General features: G+C 41.0%; 1 protein-coding gene and 1 long non-coding RNA gene across 3 annotated transcripts; both read right to left on the bottom strand.

The window, feature by feature from the left end:
• Positions 1-362: 362 nt before the first annotated feature.
• Positions 363-4,595, bottom strand: rbm43 (RNA binding motif protein 43). The gene is made up of 2 exons (XM_084378990.1): positions 4,537-4,595; positions 363-2,433 (listed from the first exon to the last, which is right to left on the bottom strand). The coding sequence occupies exon 2, from the start codon at positions 2,431-2,433 to the stop codon at positions 1,213-1,215; it is 1,221 nt and encodes a 406-aa protein (XP_084235116.1). The 5' UTR covers positions 4,537-4,595; the 3' UTR covers positions 363-1,212.
• A 977-nt stretch (positions 4,596-5,572) lies between these two features.
• On the bottom strand, positions 5,573-8,023 carry LOC311272612. 2 transcript variants are annotated; one of them, XR_014624584.1, is made up of 7 exons: positions 7,963-8,020; positions 7,708-7,748; positions 7,405-7,517; positions 7,075-7,142; positions 6,190-6,276; positions 5,850-5,931; positions 5,573-5,764 (listed from the first exon to the last, which is right to left on the bottom strand). It is a non-coding gene; the product is annotated as an uncharacterized lncRNA (long non-coding RNA). The 2 variants fall into 2 exon arrangements; XR_014624583.1 differs by lacking the exon at positions 7,405-7,517 and having other exon boundaries at positions 7,963-8,023.
• Between the last annotated feature and the right edge of the window lie 11,955 nt (positions 8,024-19,978).

Below are 19,978 nucleotides of genomic sequence, written 5' to 3'. Positions count from 1 at the left end.
AAATTGTGCAAGAGATGTCAGTTCAGGGCTATAAATAAGAGGAAGTTCATATCAAATCTGAATACAGTATTTAAGTCAAAACAGTATATTAACCACATTACATTATTCATCGATTTAACGGATCCATTTAACTCATTTTGCTTCAACAAAAAACATTTTAAAGAGCTGATTAAAGACAGTCGACACTGAAAAACAGAGCGAAAACTGATGTTTGCAGGGCTGATGTTATCTGTTAATTACAGCTCATACTGTATCGTAATATTCTCGTACATGTCGGCTGATCGAGAGCAAAAAAATGTTTGTACAGAAGGTCAAATACAGGGATGCACAATATGCAAAACTATTGCTGTAGTTTGTGTGCTTTATTTCTCTGAATCTATAGAAACCATCCACACCGGCGAACATGTTCTGGTCTTCTGATTTATCACTAACTAACTTTAAAGGTGCCGTGCTTGTTAAGTCGATGAAAGCAGTTTGGCTTCAGACAGTGATTTGATGGTTAACTAAACGTGCTACAAGGAGTTTTTAACTGGTGATGAACCAGTCTCAATATGTTACTGATGACTCTAAGTGGTCTACGTATGCAAACAAGACCATCAGTGAGAGTGATTGGCTATTTCTGCAAAAAATACTGTAGTGTTTCTTAAAGACGTTCACCTGGTCAGATGTTTGCTTACCCAGGTTGAATAAGTCAGAAAATTAAATCAGTTTATTTACATTGGAGTGCTGAGGATGAATCGAGGAAGACGGAGGCAGGGCACTAAAACAAATTTCACTGTGACTCAACAAAAGTTCCTATCAGTAGCTTTAAAGTAGCACTATGTAGGAATCTGCATCTTGTGTGATTTGGCGCCCCCCACAGTTTCTGAGTGCAACACCACTGTCATAGATACAAATATCAGGTGTGCAACACTTTAATGTTGTAATGTAGGTGCTTTCTACAAACAAAACTCACAACATGCATGTAACTCTGTGATCCAGCCCTCTCACTGAAGTTACATAGTGCAGAAACAAGAGACAACATTCACCCTATTACAAGACACTATCATCAACATGATGCTGAAGCTGTTATCTTAAGGTCAAAAAGTTACATAATGTTGCTTTGTACCTGCTATACTCAGACAAATATCAGGTGTTTAGACACATAACATGGTCAAAAAAGACAGAAAACACATGTTTCAGCTCTGTCTGTGAACCGTCCTGAACTTTAATTCACTGCCATTGTTTCCTATTTTTAAACACTGTCTTTATATTATCAGGAGTAACTTTAATAAGAAGTTGTTTGAAGCCTTTCTTGGGTGATTTCTGAGCCGGACTCTTGTTTTCCATCTCTTGCACGTTGCCATCAGTTCTGTCTGCTGTGTTTCTGTGGCGGGTCTCAGAGAAGCTTCTTCCCCTAAAATCTCTCTTCAGAGCAGCAGCAGCTCCTCGCTTGGATTCAGCACCTTCCCGTTTACCATCCTGGTACTTTGAAGGAGTGTAACCTGCAGCTCCAGCAGGAGATGGATAAGCATTGGCAGCACTTTCTCTTTCTGTGTTCCTTCGATTGATCGGTGGCAGAGAGCTGCTCCTCCCTCTGGAGTTCCTGTCTAATGTCCGTCCTCTCTGTCCCGAGCGGTCCACCGGTCTCCCCAGCAGCCTCTGCTTTAACTCGTAGCTCTCACCAGACGGTCCGATGAGGTGAAGTCCGTCTTTTTCCTGACACACAAGCACTGCTTTCCAAATGTTTCTGTTTTCCTGGATTGTCGCTAACAGAGCCTTGCCGTCTCGATCCATGTCCCTCAGAGAAACCTCCTGCGTGCGGAGCGATTTGTTGAGATCGTGCAGGAGACTCTGTAGTTTAAAGACGGCTGTTCTCGCACTCTTCCCGTGTAACGTGATGCTGCAGCCCTCGCCAACTGGACGCAATTCTATTCCGACATCATGGCTGTCCAGAATGCAGTCGATGTCCTTTTTCCTGAGCCGCTCTGCGTACTCGAACACGTCTGCATCAACGACAAAGGACTCTTTTCCAGACCTGAGTGAGCCACGCTGCTGGTCTGGTCTTGGAGAATAAGAAGTTGGGTGGTGGTTGGAGGAGAAGGAGAAGGAGGAGGTGGTGGTGGTGGTGGTGGGTGAGGCTTGTTTTCGGGATCCTGGTCGGCTTCTGTTACGATCTGAGCTGTTGCTAGTGTAGTATTTGGAAATGGCTCCAGAGGAAGCCGTTGGGACCGGTGAGGGGGAGTGCGGCGCGATGTCCGGTTTTGTTTGTGATTTCAGAAGCAGCTCCAAAGAGGCCTTCGCAGCTTTAAGGTTCAAATATGACCCCTTGACACTCACCTCATCTCTGCTCAGATCTCTCAACTCAAAGCCATGTGACCTGAGGATTTCGCGCACCTGTGTCTCATCGGGGAAATTATTCAAAAGCACTGTCGCCTCCACTGGGAAATCCATCTGAGAATGAGAGGTGGAGAAAAACAAAATAATGAAATGAATAATTTGAGCTAACATAAGATGGAAAACTATAAATGTGATGGCGATGTTCTGTTATCTCGAGATGATCAACTGCTGTCACTGTTAAATTATTTTGTCGATGATTCACCTCCGAAGCACGAGCGCTCTTTTGCAAGACTCGAGCAGCAACTGTGCAAAGAAATGGCATGACATGAGTTACTAAAGGATGGATTCAATGATTAACTCAACCAGGGATGTCAAGCAAGAATTAATCACCTCAAATTGTGATTTCTCTGAACAAAACTGGCCTTATATTACATTAATACAGTAGATCTGCCAGGAGGCTGACACATGTACTAATATAAATGTTGAATGTGTGTTTTCCACTTCTTAGCTATAGAGGAAGTGAGTACAGCAAAATATCTAATTTATTAGGAATCAGATTTATAGAATTGCCAAAAAAATGTTGACAATTATTATTATTTTTTGTTGACATCTTTAAAAATATGGTTTACTGTCAAGACCAAAAAAATAAATACTGCTTTAACGTGCCTCTAAGTGCTCAACCATGTTTCATGCTAATAAAAGGTAAAAAAGTCCACCTTGTTGATCTTCGTAGGAGAGTTTTCCGACAGAGCTACTAAATGACTGGTGTTGTCAGCCGAACATGGGCGTGAAGAGGCTTTAACTCGCCTCTACAGTCCTTTTATAAAGATAGAACAGAGTAGTGAAACTGCTCCACTGGACAGATACACAAGTGAACCACAGAAAATACACTATCGCAACTCCTACTTATGGTTTTAGCATAGGGCGTTAAAAGCCACAGAATAGCACTTCAAAATGAATCTATTAGGAAGGAAGATTTCAACTTTCGAGAAAGAGTTAACTTCTGCTGCTGTCTTTTCTCCACCCTCTGCTGGTGTTGTTGACGCTGTAACAGTAAAGGTGAACACACACTTTTAATCAGGGTTTGAGTCATAATCTGTGGGGGGTCTCTAAAATAACTAACCCTAACCAACGTCAGGACGGAAAAATTTGATCAAAGAGAGTACAATAGCTGACATTAAACTATGCTCTGTATGAAAATATAGGACTGACTTGGATCATTAGAACAAAGAGATACGTTTTTTACAAAAAGAAAGAAACATCTTCATGTATAACATTTGCCGAATTAGCAAGTAGGCCTAAATAGTTGAGAATGTGTTGTAGAAAGCGTTTCACAACATTTATACAGCTTCTCCTTCCGCAACAACTCAAAATTGAGAGTTTTTTAAATGGAGTCCGGCCACTTTCTCCAAAGAGGCGGCCTTTACAGCGAAGCCGCAAGGAAACCGACACTTTTTACAAGTAAACAAACATTTTAGTGTATTATACTTAATGCCGAATTTACAAGAAGGCACCGATGAGTTAAAATTTGCCACAGCCGTTTCACAAATTTGATGAAGTTTCTCCTCGCGATGCAACAACTCTTAAAATCACTCGATTTGTAAGGGAGTCTGGGATATTGACGTTACTAGTGACATTCATTACGTCATCACGTGGTCAATATCCATGACTGACACACACAGCAGCCCACTTCTTGTAACAACTGTGTACAGTAGGTCATAACAACAGAATGTGGTGCTGGAAAACATGTTTGAAACTATTTATATCATGAATGTAAAAAAAAAAGAAAAATTACATGTGAGTGAAATAATGTTTGTTGGTGATGTATCAGTGATTTTACCGCTTCTGTGGCTCCAACCCGGCTTTTTATACCTCACGCTGTCCAGTTTTAATGTGTCAGGTAAAGGTTACATGCTGATATTAAAAGATTTAGGGTTTCATCGAAAGTGAAACTTATTCTGTTCTCGGTAAACTGAGGCTGTTTGGTAGATATGGTTTCTATTAATAAAGACCTACGTGAGGTTTCTGCTCGACAAACACAAAGTGCTCTATAAGAAAACACTCATTTCAGTGCAAAAGCGCGTTTTCTAATTGTAAATATCACAGAGCTCGTGAAAACATTACCGAGTGAACACGTGACTCATTAGCTCATGTTTCTGTAAATCTGCAGATGTACAAACTGCAACAAAAGTAAATCCACACAATGTTGTAACTTACTGTGTAGTTCAGTCCTGTAAGGTGGATACACAGGGTTTGTGTTTAGTAGCAGGCAGCAGCTCAAACCGAAACTAACGTCGTCATGTCCGCTGCTGATTTACAACTCAAGCGTTACACAATAAAACACAATGAAAACAAAGTAATATTTCCTTCTCGACTTGTTTTCACTGATTAAAGTTGACTTACATGTTTAATTTTTTCATTTATTCATTAACAGGAAAGAGTCATTTGATTATATTCATTGAAAGCCCTTGAAAAAACAACTGTAATAGGGTTTTAAAATTAATAAGTCAAATATAAAGTGCTGCTTTAAATGGCTGGTTCATAACAGGTTCAAGCACCATTTTTATCATTTCATTACACTGGACTGCAAGACAAAATAACAGAAACACCTTCTAAGAGACTTTATGGTTGAGCAGTTGTTTTGGATCACATTAGATTTTCAAGTGTACCAAATAAAAGGGGCCACAAAGTGTTTAAGACCTGAAAACATCTGCAGCTTTAAAATATGTAAAGTACGTAAGATAAATAGTTTTAGACCAACACATCCTGTCCTAGATACAATATCGCCCCCTAGTGGATCTTTACCAGTATTATATTCTTTGCTGTAGAATAAAAATAAAAACATTACTCCATTTCAAATTGTGTGCTTTTAAAAAGATCTTAACCACAGGATACATTTTACCATCAGGTTTCACAAATTAAGTTACATAAAAATGTTTCCTTTATGCTCCCAACATCTGTTGAAACTGTTTGTATGTCGCCAGCAACAGCTTTGTTTTGAGAGATTACAGCAGTTATCATGCTTTGATTTTCAGACCTTTTTTCCATTTCAGGATTTTAATTCATGATCAATCTGTACTTCATTGTTGGCCACAGTCCAGGCAAATCCTGTTGCACAAAACCACAGATCAACACAATCTTGTGTGATGAATATAAAAGCAGCTGTAGTCTGAATGCATTTCTTGTGTTGTGTAATTCAGGGACACAGAATCACAGTTTTTCTGATTATAAATTAAGTAACAACCACAGCAAATGTCTTAAGGATGATGTTTATTTAAAACTGTTTCTCGTCATTCCCTTGTACAAACAGTTTGAAAGTCTGGACACAAATTCTCTTGTCTAGACTTGAATTTTCTGTTCTTCTCAGTTCTGAGGATCAGACGTCCAAATATGACACTTGTTTCCCCTCAGCAGACGAACTGGTTCTCCAACTCCCAGATGAAATCTGCATATAAAGAAAATACTTTAATACATTTGTTTTATAACATCAAGAACCAGTAGACTAACTTTGCCGAAGACTTTATTCTCACCTGCATCAAAGTTTCGCCATTTAGTTGGCGGCACACTGGTTTCATCAAGGAGCCCAAACTGATCCACAGAGACCGGTGAAGCCTTGGTAAGAATAAAAACAGTAGTTCTCAGATGTTTAATTCATACAACACTTTGCGTCCATATCTGTTCATACAAGGACTCAAAACCATTCAATACCCCGACTTAGCTTGACTAAATACAATGAAGAGCATGAGTACAGCAAAATTTAAGCAAACAACAAGAATGACTCCAGTGAAACTGAACTGCCAATCCAGGTTTGATTGATGTGCCATTACTTTTGACATTTGCTGGTGAAAAACAAACATTCAGGTAACGTACCTTTTAAACCTCGCTCTGGGCTTTTGACATGAGACTTCTGCACTCAGCAGCTGAAAGCCTCTTGAAGTAATGCCGAGTTTTCAACTCCTGTAAAGCAAAAACAGTTCAGTCAATAGGCTCAGACAGCTGGAGCAGTACAACAAGCGCTTCATCTGAAAGCTAAGATGACAGTGTCGGAGGTTTACCTATAACCCTGCCGTGAAGAGTCACAGCAGGGCCTCAAACAGCCTCACATCTCTCTAGCAGACACTACAGGAAAGGATAAAGCCACTGCAGGCTGAGCCTCGCTGGAAAAGGTCTGCACACTTTTTACAGGTTTAATGTTCAACAAGATAGTGTTGGCGCAAGAAACACCAAGGGCACCTTTACATATAGCTCTGACTGATGATTTCATTACTACATTTTCTTTTCTTACATCAAGATTTGTAGGCCAGGGCTTTTCCGCAGCACTATAATGCTGTTTTGTCACACAATTTGCTTTTATCAAAAACTGCAGCTTCATGCGATTTGGATATTGCACTTAGCCATTCGATTTATCATGCAGCCCTACTCTGTTTTTAATATTAAAAGTCTGTCTCTTCCAGTAGAACAAAATACTTTAGATGACTCATGTGAACTCTGGAGTGGTTACATAAACGTATCCAATCAAATGTTATTCAGGGTGACTGGCTAACCCCACTTGACCGGTAGCTAGCAGTAGGAGGTGTGTGTTCGGATTTGGGCTAAAAAAACGATCCAATCACATCAAAAACATTTGATTCACTGTGGCTTGAGTATGAGTAACATTTTGTTCACAAGCAATGTTTAAACATGGGAGACTGGGCAGTTTTTCCAGGCACACATGAAAAACAGCCATTTTTCAGGCCACATGTAAGAAACACTAACCTTCAGTGAGCAGCAGATGTCAGTCAGGAGGTCTGAGCAGGGCGGGGCCTGGATTCATCTCTGTAGTCCTGTAAAAGATCATTTTTACACTAAGAAATCAGGATTTTAACACCTAAATGAATCATGAAGGGATGAGAGTCTAAAATGTATGCAAGGCCTGGAGATTTACAGACAACTCCACCCATATAATCTTATCCCCTCATGCCACATGGCCTCCTGTTAAAGGTTCATGGATATTCTCTAAAAAAGTTATACCCAGAACTAGGGTCCATTTCTTGTAATAATACAATGTTAAACAGATACTTTGCACTCAGTTTGTTGGAGGTTTACCTATAACCCTGCCATGAGGAGACACAGCAGGGCCTCAAACAGCCTCACATCTCTCTAGCAGGCACTACAGGAAAGGATAGAGCCACTGCAGGCTGAGCCTCGCTGGATAAGGTCTGCAGGATTAAATATATATAAAACTATAAGTGTCTAAAGTTGATAATGAATGTGTTTGGAAGTAGTTTCCTGTGTGAACAGCATGCAGAGCTTTCACAAGCCAGTCCAGACTCACACATGGGCTGGAAGACAAACTGCTGCTAAATAAGTTGTGACAACGAAAGGAAATGTTAGGAGAGACAATCTTACATTTCCATCTCGATGCTGGACGTCGCACACACGAGTTCAGTCTGTAAAAGAACAAAGAAAATTAATAATGGGTATTAGAAACTCATACAAACATGTTTGCTAGCATGAACCGCACTTCTACGACTTAAACGGTTAAAAAACTTTCACAAAACCGCCATTTTGTCACAAATCTTCGCCTCTAATAACATTTCAAGAAGTCAGAAACTTTATACATTTATAATATAAGTTGGATGGAGGAGGATTGTTAACACGTACCTTCACGTTCAACTGCTGCGAAATGAAGTGGGCTGACTATCCGGATGTGACGTTTTATCTCTTCTTCTTCGTCTTCTTCTTCTTCGATGCACGGGGTCTCCCAGCAGGGGGCGGTAGAATACCAAAAATGGCGGCCAGGTATGTCAACAGATCTCAACGTTTTCTCTTAAAAATGTGATTTTTGGATGAAAGTCTGCGTATATCAGAATGGACAGTGATCGTGACAGTTAATACAATGAAATAACAATCATAAAAAGTTAGAAGAAATGGTATGAAGTGAAAAAAAGATTAATAAGGTAGCAATCAAATTACATTAATGGCACTTTAGAAAGCAAAGGTTTAGCTTCACTTCTGGCTAACTTGCTACCCTTGGTGGCTTACAGGGTTAGGGTTAGGGTAAGGCAAAAAAAAAAAAAAAAAGAATTGCTGATATAAATGTACTAATTTAAAGTTGTAAGCTGTATAGTTACTGCAGACATGTTCTCAGGTGAATAAATATAGGAATACATGATGCTAAATATGAGTTGAATGTAGGCTAGGCTAATTACAGTGTTGCATAAAGTACCCAAAAATCATACTTGAGTAAAAGTAAAGATATCATGTTAAAATGTTACTTTGGTTAAAGTGAAAGTCACCCAGATGAATAGTGCTTGAGTAAAAGTCTGATATTAAGTATCTGATATTAAATGCACTTAAGTATCAAAAGTACAAGTAGCTTCAAAGTAAATTATACATATATTTACTAGGGGGGTTGAATGATTATCAGCCTGGACAATTATCAGATCCAATATTCAGCCTACAGTATTTGACTAAATGTACTTAGTCAAGCTCCATCACTGGCTAATTACGAGATTGGGCTGAAAGAGGGAAAAAACAAATAAACTAGTCCAGTAAATGCATCCAAAACATATGACACTGTATTTACAAATAAAGTTTATTCAAATCTATTTTAAGAGAGACTGGAACAAAGTAGTTAGTCAGATTCACTTCCTCATGCTGGAAATGTCAAAATAATAATAAATAGAAAAACAAATCTTCACCTTCCGCATGCAGTCCAAAAATGACATACAGAATGGAAATTATGATCACAACATGTAAAAATGACTTCCTGTTTCCCCATGTAGATTGATGACAGGAAAGTTTGACACTAAGTACAGACCTTTCATTTATAAGATATTTACATACATAATATAGACTTTTCCCAGGACAGGTTTTATTTTTTTACATTTTTTTTTACAGGATTTTAGAATGAAAACATCCACACAGTAACAATTCAGTTATTTGTAAACTGATTTTATAGCCGCTACAGACCATTTCAATGTAGGAGGGCTTTTATAACCCAGTGGACAGCCGTTGATGGTGGGAGTTGGCAGCCCTGGAGTGTCCACGAGGAGGACGCTCGTGGTGGATGACTCAGACTGCATTGTCGTACAACAATGCCAGCCATAGAGGAGCAGACTTCTCCTTGGCCGTCTGTTGTTGCCTGCACCATCAGCAGACGTCCAAGATGAATTTTCGCTTTGTTTGCCCGGCTGACGTAGTTTGCATACTGACGAAGAGCCAAAACTGACTATCTGAATCTGTGTTTAGACACAAACATGGGCTGTTGTAGCTGCTGCTCTCGTGTCCGTATTTTTCAGGGATTTACTGGAAGTTTGTGTAAAAACAAAAGTGGCGTCAAAAAGACATCAGCATCACCGCTCTGTTGAAGCTATAAATAAGAAGAGACCACATTATCTTGCCTCTGAAGTCTCCACCAAACAAAATACGGTCGTCTTATCATAATTGATCTTTTTGAATAATCCTATTTCAACCATGTCCTGGTCCTGGTAGGATTAATCCCGACAGAGTCTGTTTTGCTGCATGAACATGTCTGTACAATACCAACAACAACATCAACAGAACAGATCAGGCCGAGCTTGAAATAATTTACCAGACTTTAACAATCAAATTATCACATTTCAGCCTCTGGGAAGAATCTTTAAATAGCTCGAAAAACAAAATGGGTTTCCAAAAGTCTGTTTTACTTTATATCAGATGTTGTTTCATAATAAGAAGGCTTTAGCTAACACTGAGAACAGAAAGGTCATGTCATTTGGGCCTCCTGTTAATGAAACTCTGAGCTTTATACATATTTCTTTAGATCTGCAATCTATCAGATGACTAACCCTAACCTGACTCTGTAGGAGTGTTTTAGTATCTTTCAGCTCATTGTTTTGGTTTTTACGGTCTATAACGTTGTTATTTGGATTATTTCTGAGAAAAAAAAAACCTTTTGAAAGAAAAAAAGAGACCAAAAACTGAGCCAAAAATAAGAGCAAATATAAGACATACATACATCAAGTAGCCAGAAATACGACTGCTCCATGTGTAAATAGGCAGTTGTTTGCTAACAACATTGCAGTTCAGCATTAAAGGCTATTCTTGAGGAATAGTAGTACAAACCAAACACAAGGTCTTCTTTTATTCAGTGTAATTCAAATACTTGATTTGTCACCCAACTCCAGCAGCCTCTCAGACGAGGTGGCATCTCCTGTGTTCTCTCTGTGATGCTGATCAGCTGACAGAAGAACACAACACACTCACTCATGCTCACAATCAAACAAAGGCATTATTCACATTCTGACTCAGTGTGGTGTAATGCCGCTTACATAACCCTCGCTTAAATCTTACGCCGAAACAAACCCTGCAGCCCTCTTGTTGTCCACTGCATGTCCACTGTGCAGCAAGTTTATAAACTCAACAGCTGGAGTGAAGGTATCTTACGTGACCTCAAATTGATTCTGAGAAAAGGCTCTTAGGTTGCAGTTGTAACTCTCTCGGCTGGCGCTGATCCTCAGAGCGTCACCTTTAAACAAATCAGAGAGCGGTGACGACAGTTGGAGCAGCGTTGACTGGACTGTCTGCCCGCCAAAAGGCCTTTAGGTGGATTACAGCTCTAGTTAGGTGATGGAGTTGTGCTTCTGACGTCTGGTTTGATTCAGCAGTCTATCCTCTGTGGCCATTCAGCTTTATTTAGATTCACTACGTCTTTGTTGTGCTTAAGCAATGCGTACAAGACTATTTATTCCAACAAAGGACAAGAACCGACTGCAAGGTTTCGCTCACCTCAGCTCTAAACACAAAGATCAAGTGTCCTCTGTGACTTCTTGAACCTGCTGCCATCAGGAATGTGTTTCAGATTGCCTGTATATGACAATACAAGGAAGTTTAGTTTTATTCCACTTGTGAACAGGGTGAAAAATTAACTTTGTTGTCCACCAGCCAAATGGCTCATGAATTTTTACATTTTACCAGCCACTCAACCTTTGTTTGGAGCTGGTGAGTGAAGCCACGTACATATTTTACCATTTGGCTGGCGGACGATGCTTAGTTTGTTACAAGAAATGGTCGGTTCATTCTGTAGACAGATAAATGCATCTAAACTTTTGAATTCATCCTTACCCCAGTGAATGTCTTCTAACATACAGTATGTCTTGTTACTTTTTGCATGCTCACTTACCTTGATTTGCACCTTTAGTTTGCAATATAAGTGGAAAAAACAGGGAGAAACACATAATCCTCACATTTGAGAAGCTGCAGCCTGCAAATGTTTAATGTTTGCATCCCAAATTGACATGTTGTCTTCTAATCAAACAAACTGCAAGCTCTGTCTCCACTTTGACTGACTCTACTGACTCTAATATCATCTGGCAGGGCCCCTGCTGTTGCAGTGTTGGGGCACTTTCACGTGGACCCACAGCTCAGTCTGATCTGGATGCTACATCACTGACAGAAACACAAGCAGAGCTGAGGTGCCCCCCGTGCAGCAGCTCCCGGCCATTCTTACGAAACCACGCAGCGACCTGAGAGGCTTTGTAATGTCAGAGTTTGAGGATAATTGAGGTTTGATTCAGACTTCAGGGTTTAATGAGCACATAATCCTTTTCACCTGATCCCGGCCCTCCAAAAATGAGGAGGAATACTTACAGTCCCACGTGGTCGAGAAAAAGGCGGCATGGGGCCATAATGTCAGTATGATCCTCCCTTCTCTTTTTCAACACGTAAATCAGTTTAGGTACTTGTTCTTTACTTCTTTACGTTCATTTTACGTCAAGCTACCCGGCAGTATGTAAATTAATAACACATGAATGCATCAATAATTAGAATTCAATAACATGATATATGATTCCACGATGGGACGTAAGCATTAGTGGTGTCCTTCTCGTCTAAGCTCTGACGTTAGCTAGTTTAGTAAGCGAGCCTCTCCTCCATCAGTGGATGCATGTTTCCCTCTGCGCAGTGATACGGTGTAGTTCAGTAGAAAGAAAATAGTTTCTCCATGAAACTGCTCACAGCAAGATCTGTATTCTCTTGGGTAACTTGATCATGATTTTGCTAAAATCACTGTGCAGCATCTGTCACAAGGAACCAGTGAGCTAACTACATATTATTGAAAACATAATGGACAGTAATCTGTATTATTACTCCAAGTGTACAGGCAAAACTCTGACATACCCTCCACCTTAGAAACCACTAGCATCAGCCCTGCTTCAACTGTTGCACTGCAGGTTGCCCACTGTTTTGTAGGGCCAGTTTAATGCAACTGAATTTCACACAAAATATACTGGAGGGGGTCTCTGCTCTGTCTTTTTATCAGGGAAGTGGTCCTTGGCCTGAAAAATGTTGCAGACCTGTGATCTAGATGGATAAATACCACTACAGCTAACAGTAAAAATATGTATATGTGATTTTGGGGTGAACTGTCCCTTTAAAAATCTAACTTATCTGCCTGAGTCTTTGCCAAACAACCACCTCGAATGACATTCAGCCCTAAACAGCACATATGGACCCTTGGACAGAGTGCAGCGGGTTCATCTGCGCGTGTAGGTGTGATTCAGGAGATGGATCTCACACTAAGAAGATTTCCAGTACATGATTTTCCCAGCATGCACACTGAGTCAGCTTCTTAATGCTGCGCAGCGCCCGTCGCAGGATGTTCTCCCTCTGCGACTCTGAGTCAGCTTCTCAGCTCTCTTTTTTAATGTCTCCCACCTTCCTCCTCCTCCTCCTCCTCCTCCTCCTCCTACTCCTCCTCCCCCAGTCGTGCCCTTCTCTGCCACCTTACCATCTCTTTTACTCACAATGGAGGGCTTAAATCCAGGTTATTTAAGGAGGCCAGATCCTTCTCTAATAGCCTTATCACATGACACAGTGTACCGGCTTCATGACTCTGCAGATACTCTCACCCCGGCTCGCCACCTAACGTCATATCTGTCCATAGGTTTGGGAAAATCCACATCATGAGTGAGCTGATGTCCCTTTGCAGGCGTCAGGATGTTTAAATAACTCTGAGAGTAACGTGTCCGGCACACATGAGAGACACGTTGAGTCCTGAGCAGTTTTACTCAGCAGGACGCCTCTCTGCATGTTTGGATTTCACAACCCACAGTGCTGTAGATTGTTACCCACGAGTGTTTACAGTACAAGTGGATCAGAACGTTTTGTTCTTGTGATGCCAAAACAAGAACATTTTGCACACAAAAGGAATTTCCCAAAGTAAATCATTAGCGATAAGAGTATTTATGATCAGCAGCAGGAGTTATATTGTCGCCTGCTCAAACATCTTTCGCAATAATTCAACAGATTTCTTCGCCCCAAATGTGAGCTGATGGCTTTGTTGTCACATTTTATGGCGATACCGCTTTGTGTTGTGAAATACAGCCCATAAAAATACCAGAGACACTTCAGTGAGTGACGAGGAGTGTTGTCACGTTTTGTTTGTTTCCACTTTATGAGGCAAACGTTCGAGTCTGGTTTGGATTTATGGGTTTTTGTTCTCTCACATGCCACCTTGATTCTACTTTTAAACCCGTGTGGAAATATCCTGCGGTCACGGCGGTTTCTTTTATTCACATGCAGTCGACACACTTAATCTGATCCGTCTCATGTTGTCACACTCGGGCTCAGCTGGTGGAAAAACACTCAGATACATCCTGAAAAAAAGGCTCAGCTTCCCGTGCAGTTGGTCTGTGTTGCATGACGCTTTACTCAGGATGTTTTTGAACTGTTTATTGTCCTTTTTCACAGTACAGGACATTCCTTCTGTCAAAAATACATAAATAAATAACAAATTATACTTTACAAAGTAAGAGACAATCTCAGCAGAGCAGGGTTAATGATATGGAAACAAGCGTCTGCATTGGGACTTGCTATTGTTATTGCGTTATTGGGGTTATTGGGGCTTGATACCCAATCTGGGAGTGTGGGTATGATGATATGTGACCTGTCGTCCTGGCTCCCCCTTGCCATAGCATGTTTGTTGTACCTTATCCATCCAGTAGTTTCATATTCTCCGGTCTAGTCCATGAACGTCTTCCAGTAGGTCTTGTTCCTGTTCCAGTAGCCCACTTTTCATCGGGCTGCCCTGGTTCCCGTGAAGCACTTTGCCTAAGGGCCCACCTGGACGGCCACGCCCTGACATACAAACATACTGTATATACACATATGTACACGTATACATATCCTGGTCATTGGATATCTCATTGTCATTGTCCTGGTCGTAGGACAATGAGTTTGCATGATTGGCTATTTTAAAGGCGCCATCCCAAAGTGTCAGTTGTTGACGAGGTGAGAATGAGACTCAAACATCTACTCTCCTTACAAATAGCACCTTCAAAACGAAAAGTTACTCATGGTACAATATGTCGATAAAGAAAGCAGAAAACCAACTTATTACATCTCCGAGCACGTGACTTCTTGACTTCTATCACAAGCACCTCATCAGAGGAGCAGCAGCAGTAGAGGCCTGGGAGATGGGCCTACTGGAGCCACGGCAGAAGCACAGGAGTGCATCTGAAGCCTGATTTGATTGCTGCAGTGATTATCACTCCATCAGACAGGCTGTAATTGTGAAGTAGATGCGAGGAGGCAGACAGAGGCGGGCTGCTGAGCACGAGCAGCTTGACAACAGGCCAGGTTAGAGGGAGGACGTCCGGGTGGGACAGAACATGCTGCTCCGCTGCTCATAATTGGTCGTTTGTTTCTCGGCCTACCTGTGGGTGTCGTTTAAACCGAGGCCACGGTGTCACCGCGTCTCCTGCCAGGAGTCAAGCTATCCGGGGTTTAATGGAAGCCATGCCGGGACCTTTTTTTGATCAACGCAGGGGCTCCACCGGGGAATCAATTAACACGGGCTAATGGCTACAGAGATATTTTTTCCTCTGATGGATTTAATCCTTTTACACACGTTTTAGGGATAGCTGTGGGGAGGGGAGGGTGAACGCCACATCTCTGAATGCATCAGTGACTTTATCAGATTATCTTACTGAGTTTCTCCCTCTAAAAGTGTCCTGAATACTAACTGAAGCTGTGCCATGCTCTTACTGTAAGTGAGCTGCTGAGGATACTGCAGGCTTTATATGGCAAGAACAACCCAACAGCCTGAGTAGATGTTACTTTTCTTTTTTACTGTTCTTACTTTGGGGGTATTTTATGAGAAGTAACAGCGGAAATAACCCTCTAAACGTCATTATAACAACCTGTGTTAACAATTAATTATAAGTCTTAGCTAGTTTACGAGATCTATGAAGTGTTTAAAGTATGATGTATGCTAATAAAAACATGATCGCAGTCCATTGGCTCATTGGTAGATAATAGCCATCAGTCATCATGAGATAAACGTAATATATATTTTCAGTGTTTCACGTGATGTTGAGTGTTTGACCTCATGAAAGTGATTGGACAGTTTATATATATCAAACTGCTCTGGGAGGAATTTTCCACCACAGACTCATCAGCTGACCACGGTTGATCAATGCGACCCTCGCGGTCCGGTCTGGTGAGTTTCCACTTCAGCAGGCTCAGTGATCACAGCGCTCGTTGAGGAAAGAGTAGCAGAGATCTGTCTTAACTCTATTATCTGCAGCCCAAATCCCACAGGATCCTCTGCAAGTCTGAGCTGAACTGATCACACATCCTCTGGAACAACTTCAGGCTGGAGCGTCGTCAGCACAGTGGGAACAACATGCAACACTAATTATTTCAGTTTTGGTGTTCTTCACCTTTTGGCCCGCAGCTTTTGTTTATCCACATTTTTTTTTTGTTTATGGTCCACCAGGAAGCTCTGACGAACTCTCACCTCTCTGTTTGCATATGTGGCTGCTTTTGATCTGAAAATCTTTGTAATTAGCACATCTGCAAGCATCAGCTAAATGTTGTACATGTAAATGCAAATTATTCTCCAAATTATTCTCCATACTTTTTTTTGCAGACTTTCATGAACCACGGACCCAGTTTTCTCACTTAATCTGAATTTCTACCTTCTAATGGCTCAGTAAAGCTAACAATTAGCGTCAGTTACATCATCATTTCAGCACTAAAACACACAACTGAGTCGTAAACCTGTTGACAGCTGACAGCAACAAATCGAGACTGTAAGCTGCGTGACCGTCTGCACGTTATGAGCAAAAAAAACAGCAAGGGATCTTAGATTAAATAACAAAAACAAGGTGTTGTCTCGTAGTGAACTTTGTTCGGCGGGAGCCCGTCAAACACGGAGGAGTAACAAACGCGCATAACACCAGATGTCTGAACCGTCCTGGTCGGCGAGCTGCTATAATTAGCCAGACACACTTGAGTCAGAGCCCAGAAAGAGCATATCTGCAGGAGGCCGAATCCTCCACAGTGCTGCTGGGAAACACTCGGCTCACTTCTGATGTCGCTGCAGGAAACACTCGTAACATAAAAATACTCCGTGGGCCCCCGAGGCATCGTCACACTCGGGCCCTGAAGTGTCTTTAAAAGATAACCTGCAGGGTGGCTCTTTTTCCTGCTTTAAGCCTTTCTGTGCTGCAGAGAGATCAGCTTAAACTGCTGCGCCATCAGTACACACTGTCAGTTCAGTACAGTCAGTACCAATCCCGGGCTTTAATCTCTTAAAGTTTGGTGTGTCTGGATATTTTTTTTTTTTCCTGATTTCAGCTTGTTTGTGTGCCGGCTCCTCCAGCTGTTGTTGCTGAGATGTGGTGACGGACAGGCAGCGTTTCAGGACAGATTCATACAGTGGACCACAGAGACAAACAGCTGATGTGAATGTGTGGGAATGAGTGTGTGATATCATTAAGAAGGTGATGAATAAACGGTTTATTTTACTAGAAGTTGAGATCATTAGCGATGATGATGATGATTTCTTCGACAACGACTGAGTAAGAGTCAAGCTCCTGAAGCTCAGTTTTTTAAAATTATTATTTTGGCTTTTAGCCTTTATTTGATAAGGCAGTTTAGAGAGTGACAGGAACGCTGAGAGAAAGCCAGGAAATACATTTAACAAAGGGTCAAAGGATGGACTCAAACTCAGGTCCCCTCTGTGGACTCAGCTGGTAGCTTGTTTCTTACCTACGGTAAAAAGAAAGAGAGAGTAAGGCTAACTGATCCCCCTGTTTTTCAGTCTCAACTCTAAGCTAAGCTTAACGATAAGAAGCATTTACCGTACAGAAGAAACTACATACGTCTATTTCTCAACAGGTTTCCCAAATCTAGTCCTTGAAATCACATCGTCACCCGTCACTTCTCATCTCTCTCCATCACTTCCTGTCAGCTCTTTATTCTTTATCAGCTGGGATTTGAACCCAGACATTTTTAAAGAGCCTTGTACTAAACTGAAACTACTAAATCCTCACGCTGCATATCATTTCATATGAAACTACTGTCTGTTTGCACAACATATTATTTTCATGGTGATAAGATATATTTTTCTTTTCTTGCATCGGACACATTTATGAAGATTTTGTTCTCATTTCAACACCCAGATCTTTTGTCCTCCTTGTGCTCAACTCTCTCCTCATTGTTATGTGTCTCGTCGTCTTTCCTGCATTACTTGGAGACCTCTGAAGTGTCCTTGTGTATGAAATATGATGCATAAATAAGTTTGCTGTGCCTTCGTGAAATTTCTGGAGGTCATTCTCTGCTGTTAGACAGAATAATAAAGATCATATTTGTATGTGTGTCAGCGATACACCTTAGTTTACTGAATAATGGTTCCTGTCATTCAAAGCGTGCAGGAGAGCTGCTAACCTGATAAACTATTTTCCACTTTCCTGTGCCTCAGGAACATTGGATATTATAATCACACACACACACACACACACACTGTGAGAATAAAGCTGCTGCCTGTCCTTCATCTATTCATTCATTCAGTCATTCATAAAGTCATATTAAGTGCGCGTGGCGCCTGTTAAATCCCTCCGTGCACTGTCCTCATCAGTCCCCATCATGTGTCGCCGCTACATTTTCTCTAAGCCTTGTGGTCGGAGGGGGGCTGCAGCTGAAGGGTTTTTTTTTTTCCTCAATGATGGTATTGTATCCAGATTATTGTGCAGAATCATGCACAGAGGATCAACTGATCCAAATTACACACACAGTGGATGTTTAATCCAACCAACACCCACTGCCAGCTGTTGAGAGAGAGGCAGAATATCAGACAGTCCACTTCAGATACACTGGATTTTACTCTACGACTATAAAAACAGGAGAATGTGCAAGTTTACATGTCTGTTTAATTTACCTGATGGTCCAAAAAATATTTGGAGATACTAGATTTGATATTTTTCAACATGCAAAAGGTCAAAGTAAAAGAGAAAAAGACATCTATCATCTAACTACTTTATATGCACACTTTCAACCAGTCGATTATATGTTTAACACAGATATTTCAGACATGCACCTGACTACATAAACCTTATGGTCTCATGTCTGGATAAACCCTTGAGTCACTTTTATGTCACAGCGATCAAGCCGATATTGTTATTATATTCTTCTTATCAATAGTCTCTATCCTTGCAGTATTATCGGAGAATAGCGGCCAACAAAGCTCTGCTAATTCGGTGTTAAACAAGTTTCATTCCCTTTAACTTCTTCACAATAAAAGCCTTATTTAGTTATCTTTAATTTACTATGAAGCAGTAAGACTTACAGCCTATAGAGCTTGTTTCCACTCATGTTATCCTGAAGTTGCCTTTTAATATTCTTACATCACCATGACATATTTAAAGCCTATCGTATGTTATTAGATAATATAGTAATTTGATGTTCCAGGAGTTTCTTTGTGTACGTCTGAGGTCAAAAGTCTCAACAGTAATGAACTTAAAGGAGCTGCTAAGGTCCCCTAACAAAGCTCTAAATAACATCCTGTAATGTGGTGTAATGTATGTGAAAACAACACATTACAACATTTACAGTATGTACAAAAGATTAACTTCTCCTCGTCCGACTAAAGGAAACTGATTCTTTTGCTTGTGACACAGGATTCATTTCTGTCGTCTTAGTGGTCCCATGTGTCTGCATTAGAGTAAATAAAGCAACAAAGGTTACAGGCTGTAGAATAAATGCAGAATTATATAACTCCCTCATCGGATATTAGCCTAATTCCTCTCATGTGGCTCTGTGCAGGAATGCAGCCGCTAAACGGTTCTCATGAGCAGAACCATCAGTGGAAAAATGTGCGTATACAGTCGATGTAAATATAGAGAAAGAGGGATAAAGTGAGGTCAGGAATGCATATTGTAAAACGTCTCCTGAGTCTCGGCCTCCATCATATGATACATTAAGAGCATGTTTGCAGTCTGCACCGGCGATCAGCCTCTGGTTCCCATGATTCAGCTCAGTGACCCTCAGCTCTCATGATCAAACTGCTGGCAGGCCTCCTGCAGGCACGTGGGCCGCAGCAGCCGTTCACTCATGTCTCAGGCTGAGTGTTTCGGGATAAAAACTTTTGTCTTCAGACGCCACAGGGTGAGATGATTATCTAAGAGCTCAAGAAGGAATTCACAAAGCGAGAGCTGATAGATTTACTCTGTTTGTTTGCCCACAGGAGAGACTGGTGTCACGCTGCGTTCATGCCAGAGTTTGAGGACCGTAAATATAAGAAGCCAAGAGGTTAAAATGTTCAAGTCATCCTCCTTGTTATAAGAGAGTTATTTTCTTTTTTTGAGTTTAGGACTCTTTGTTATAATTCAAATTTTTCACCATTTTATAGAAA

The sequence above is a fragment of the Pagrus pagrus genome (genome assembly GCF_965226575.1).
Source record: "Pagrus pagrus genome assembly, chromosome: 17".
Classification (NCBI taxonomy): Eukaryota; Metazoa; Chordata; class Actinopteri; order Spariformes; family Sparidae; genus Pagrus; species Pagrus pagrus.
Note: the sequence above shows the minus strand (reverse complement) of the source record. Positions and strands in the feature narration are given on the sequence as shown.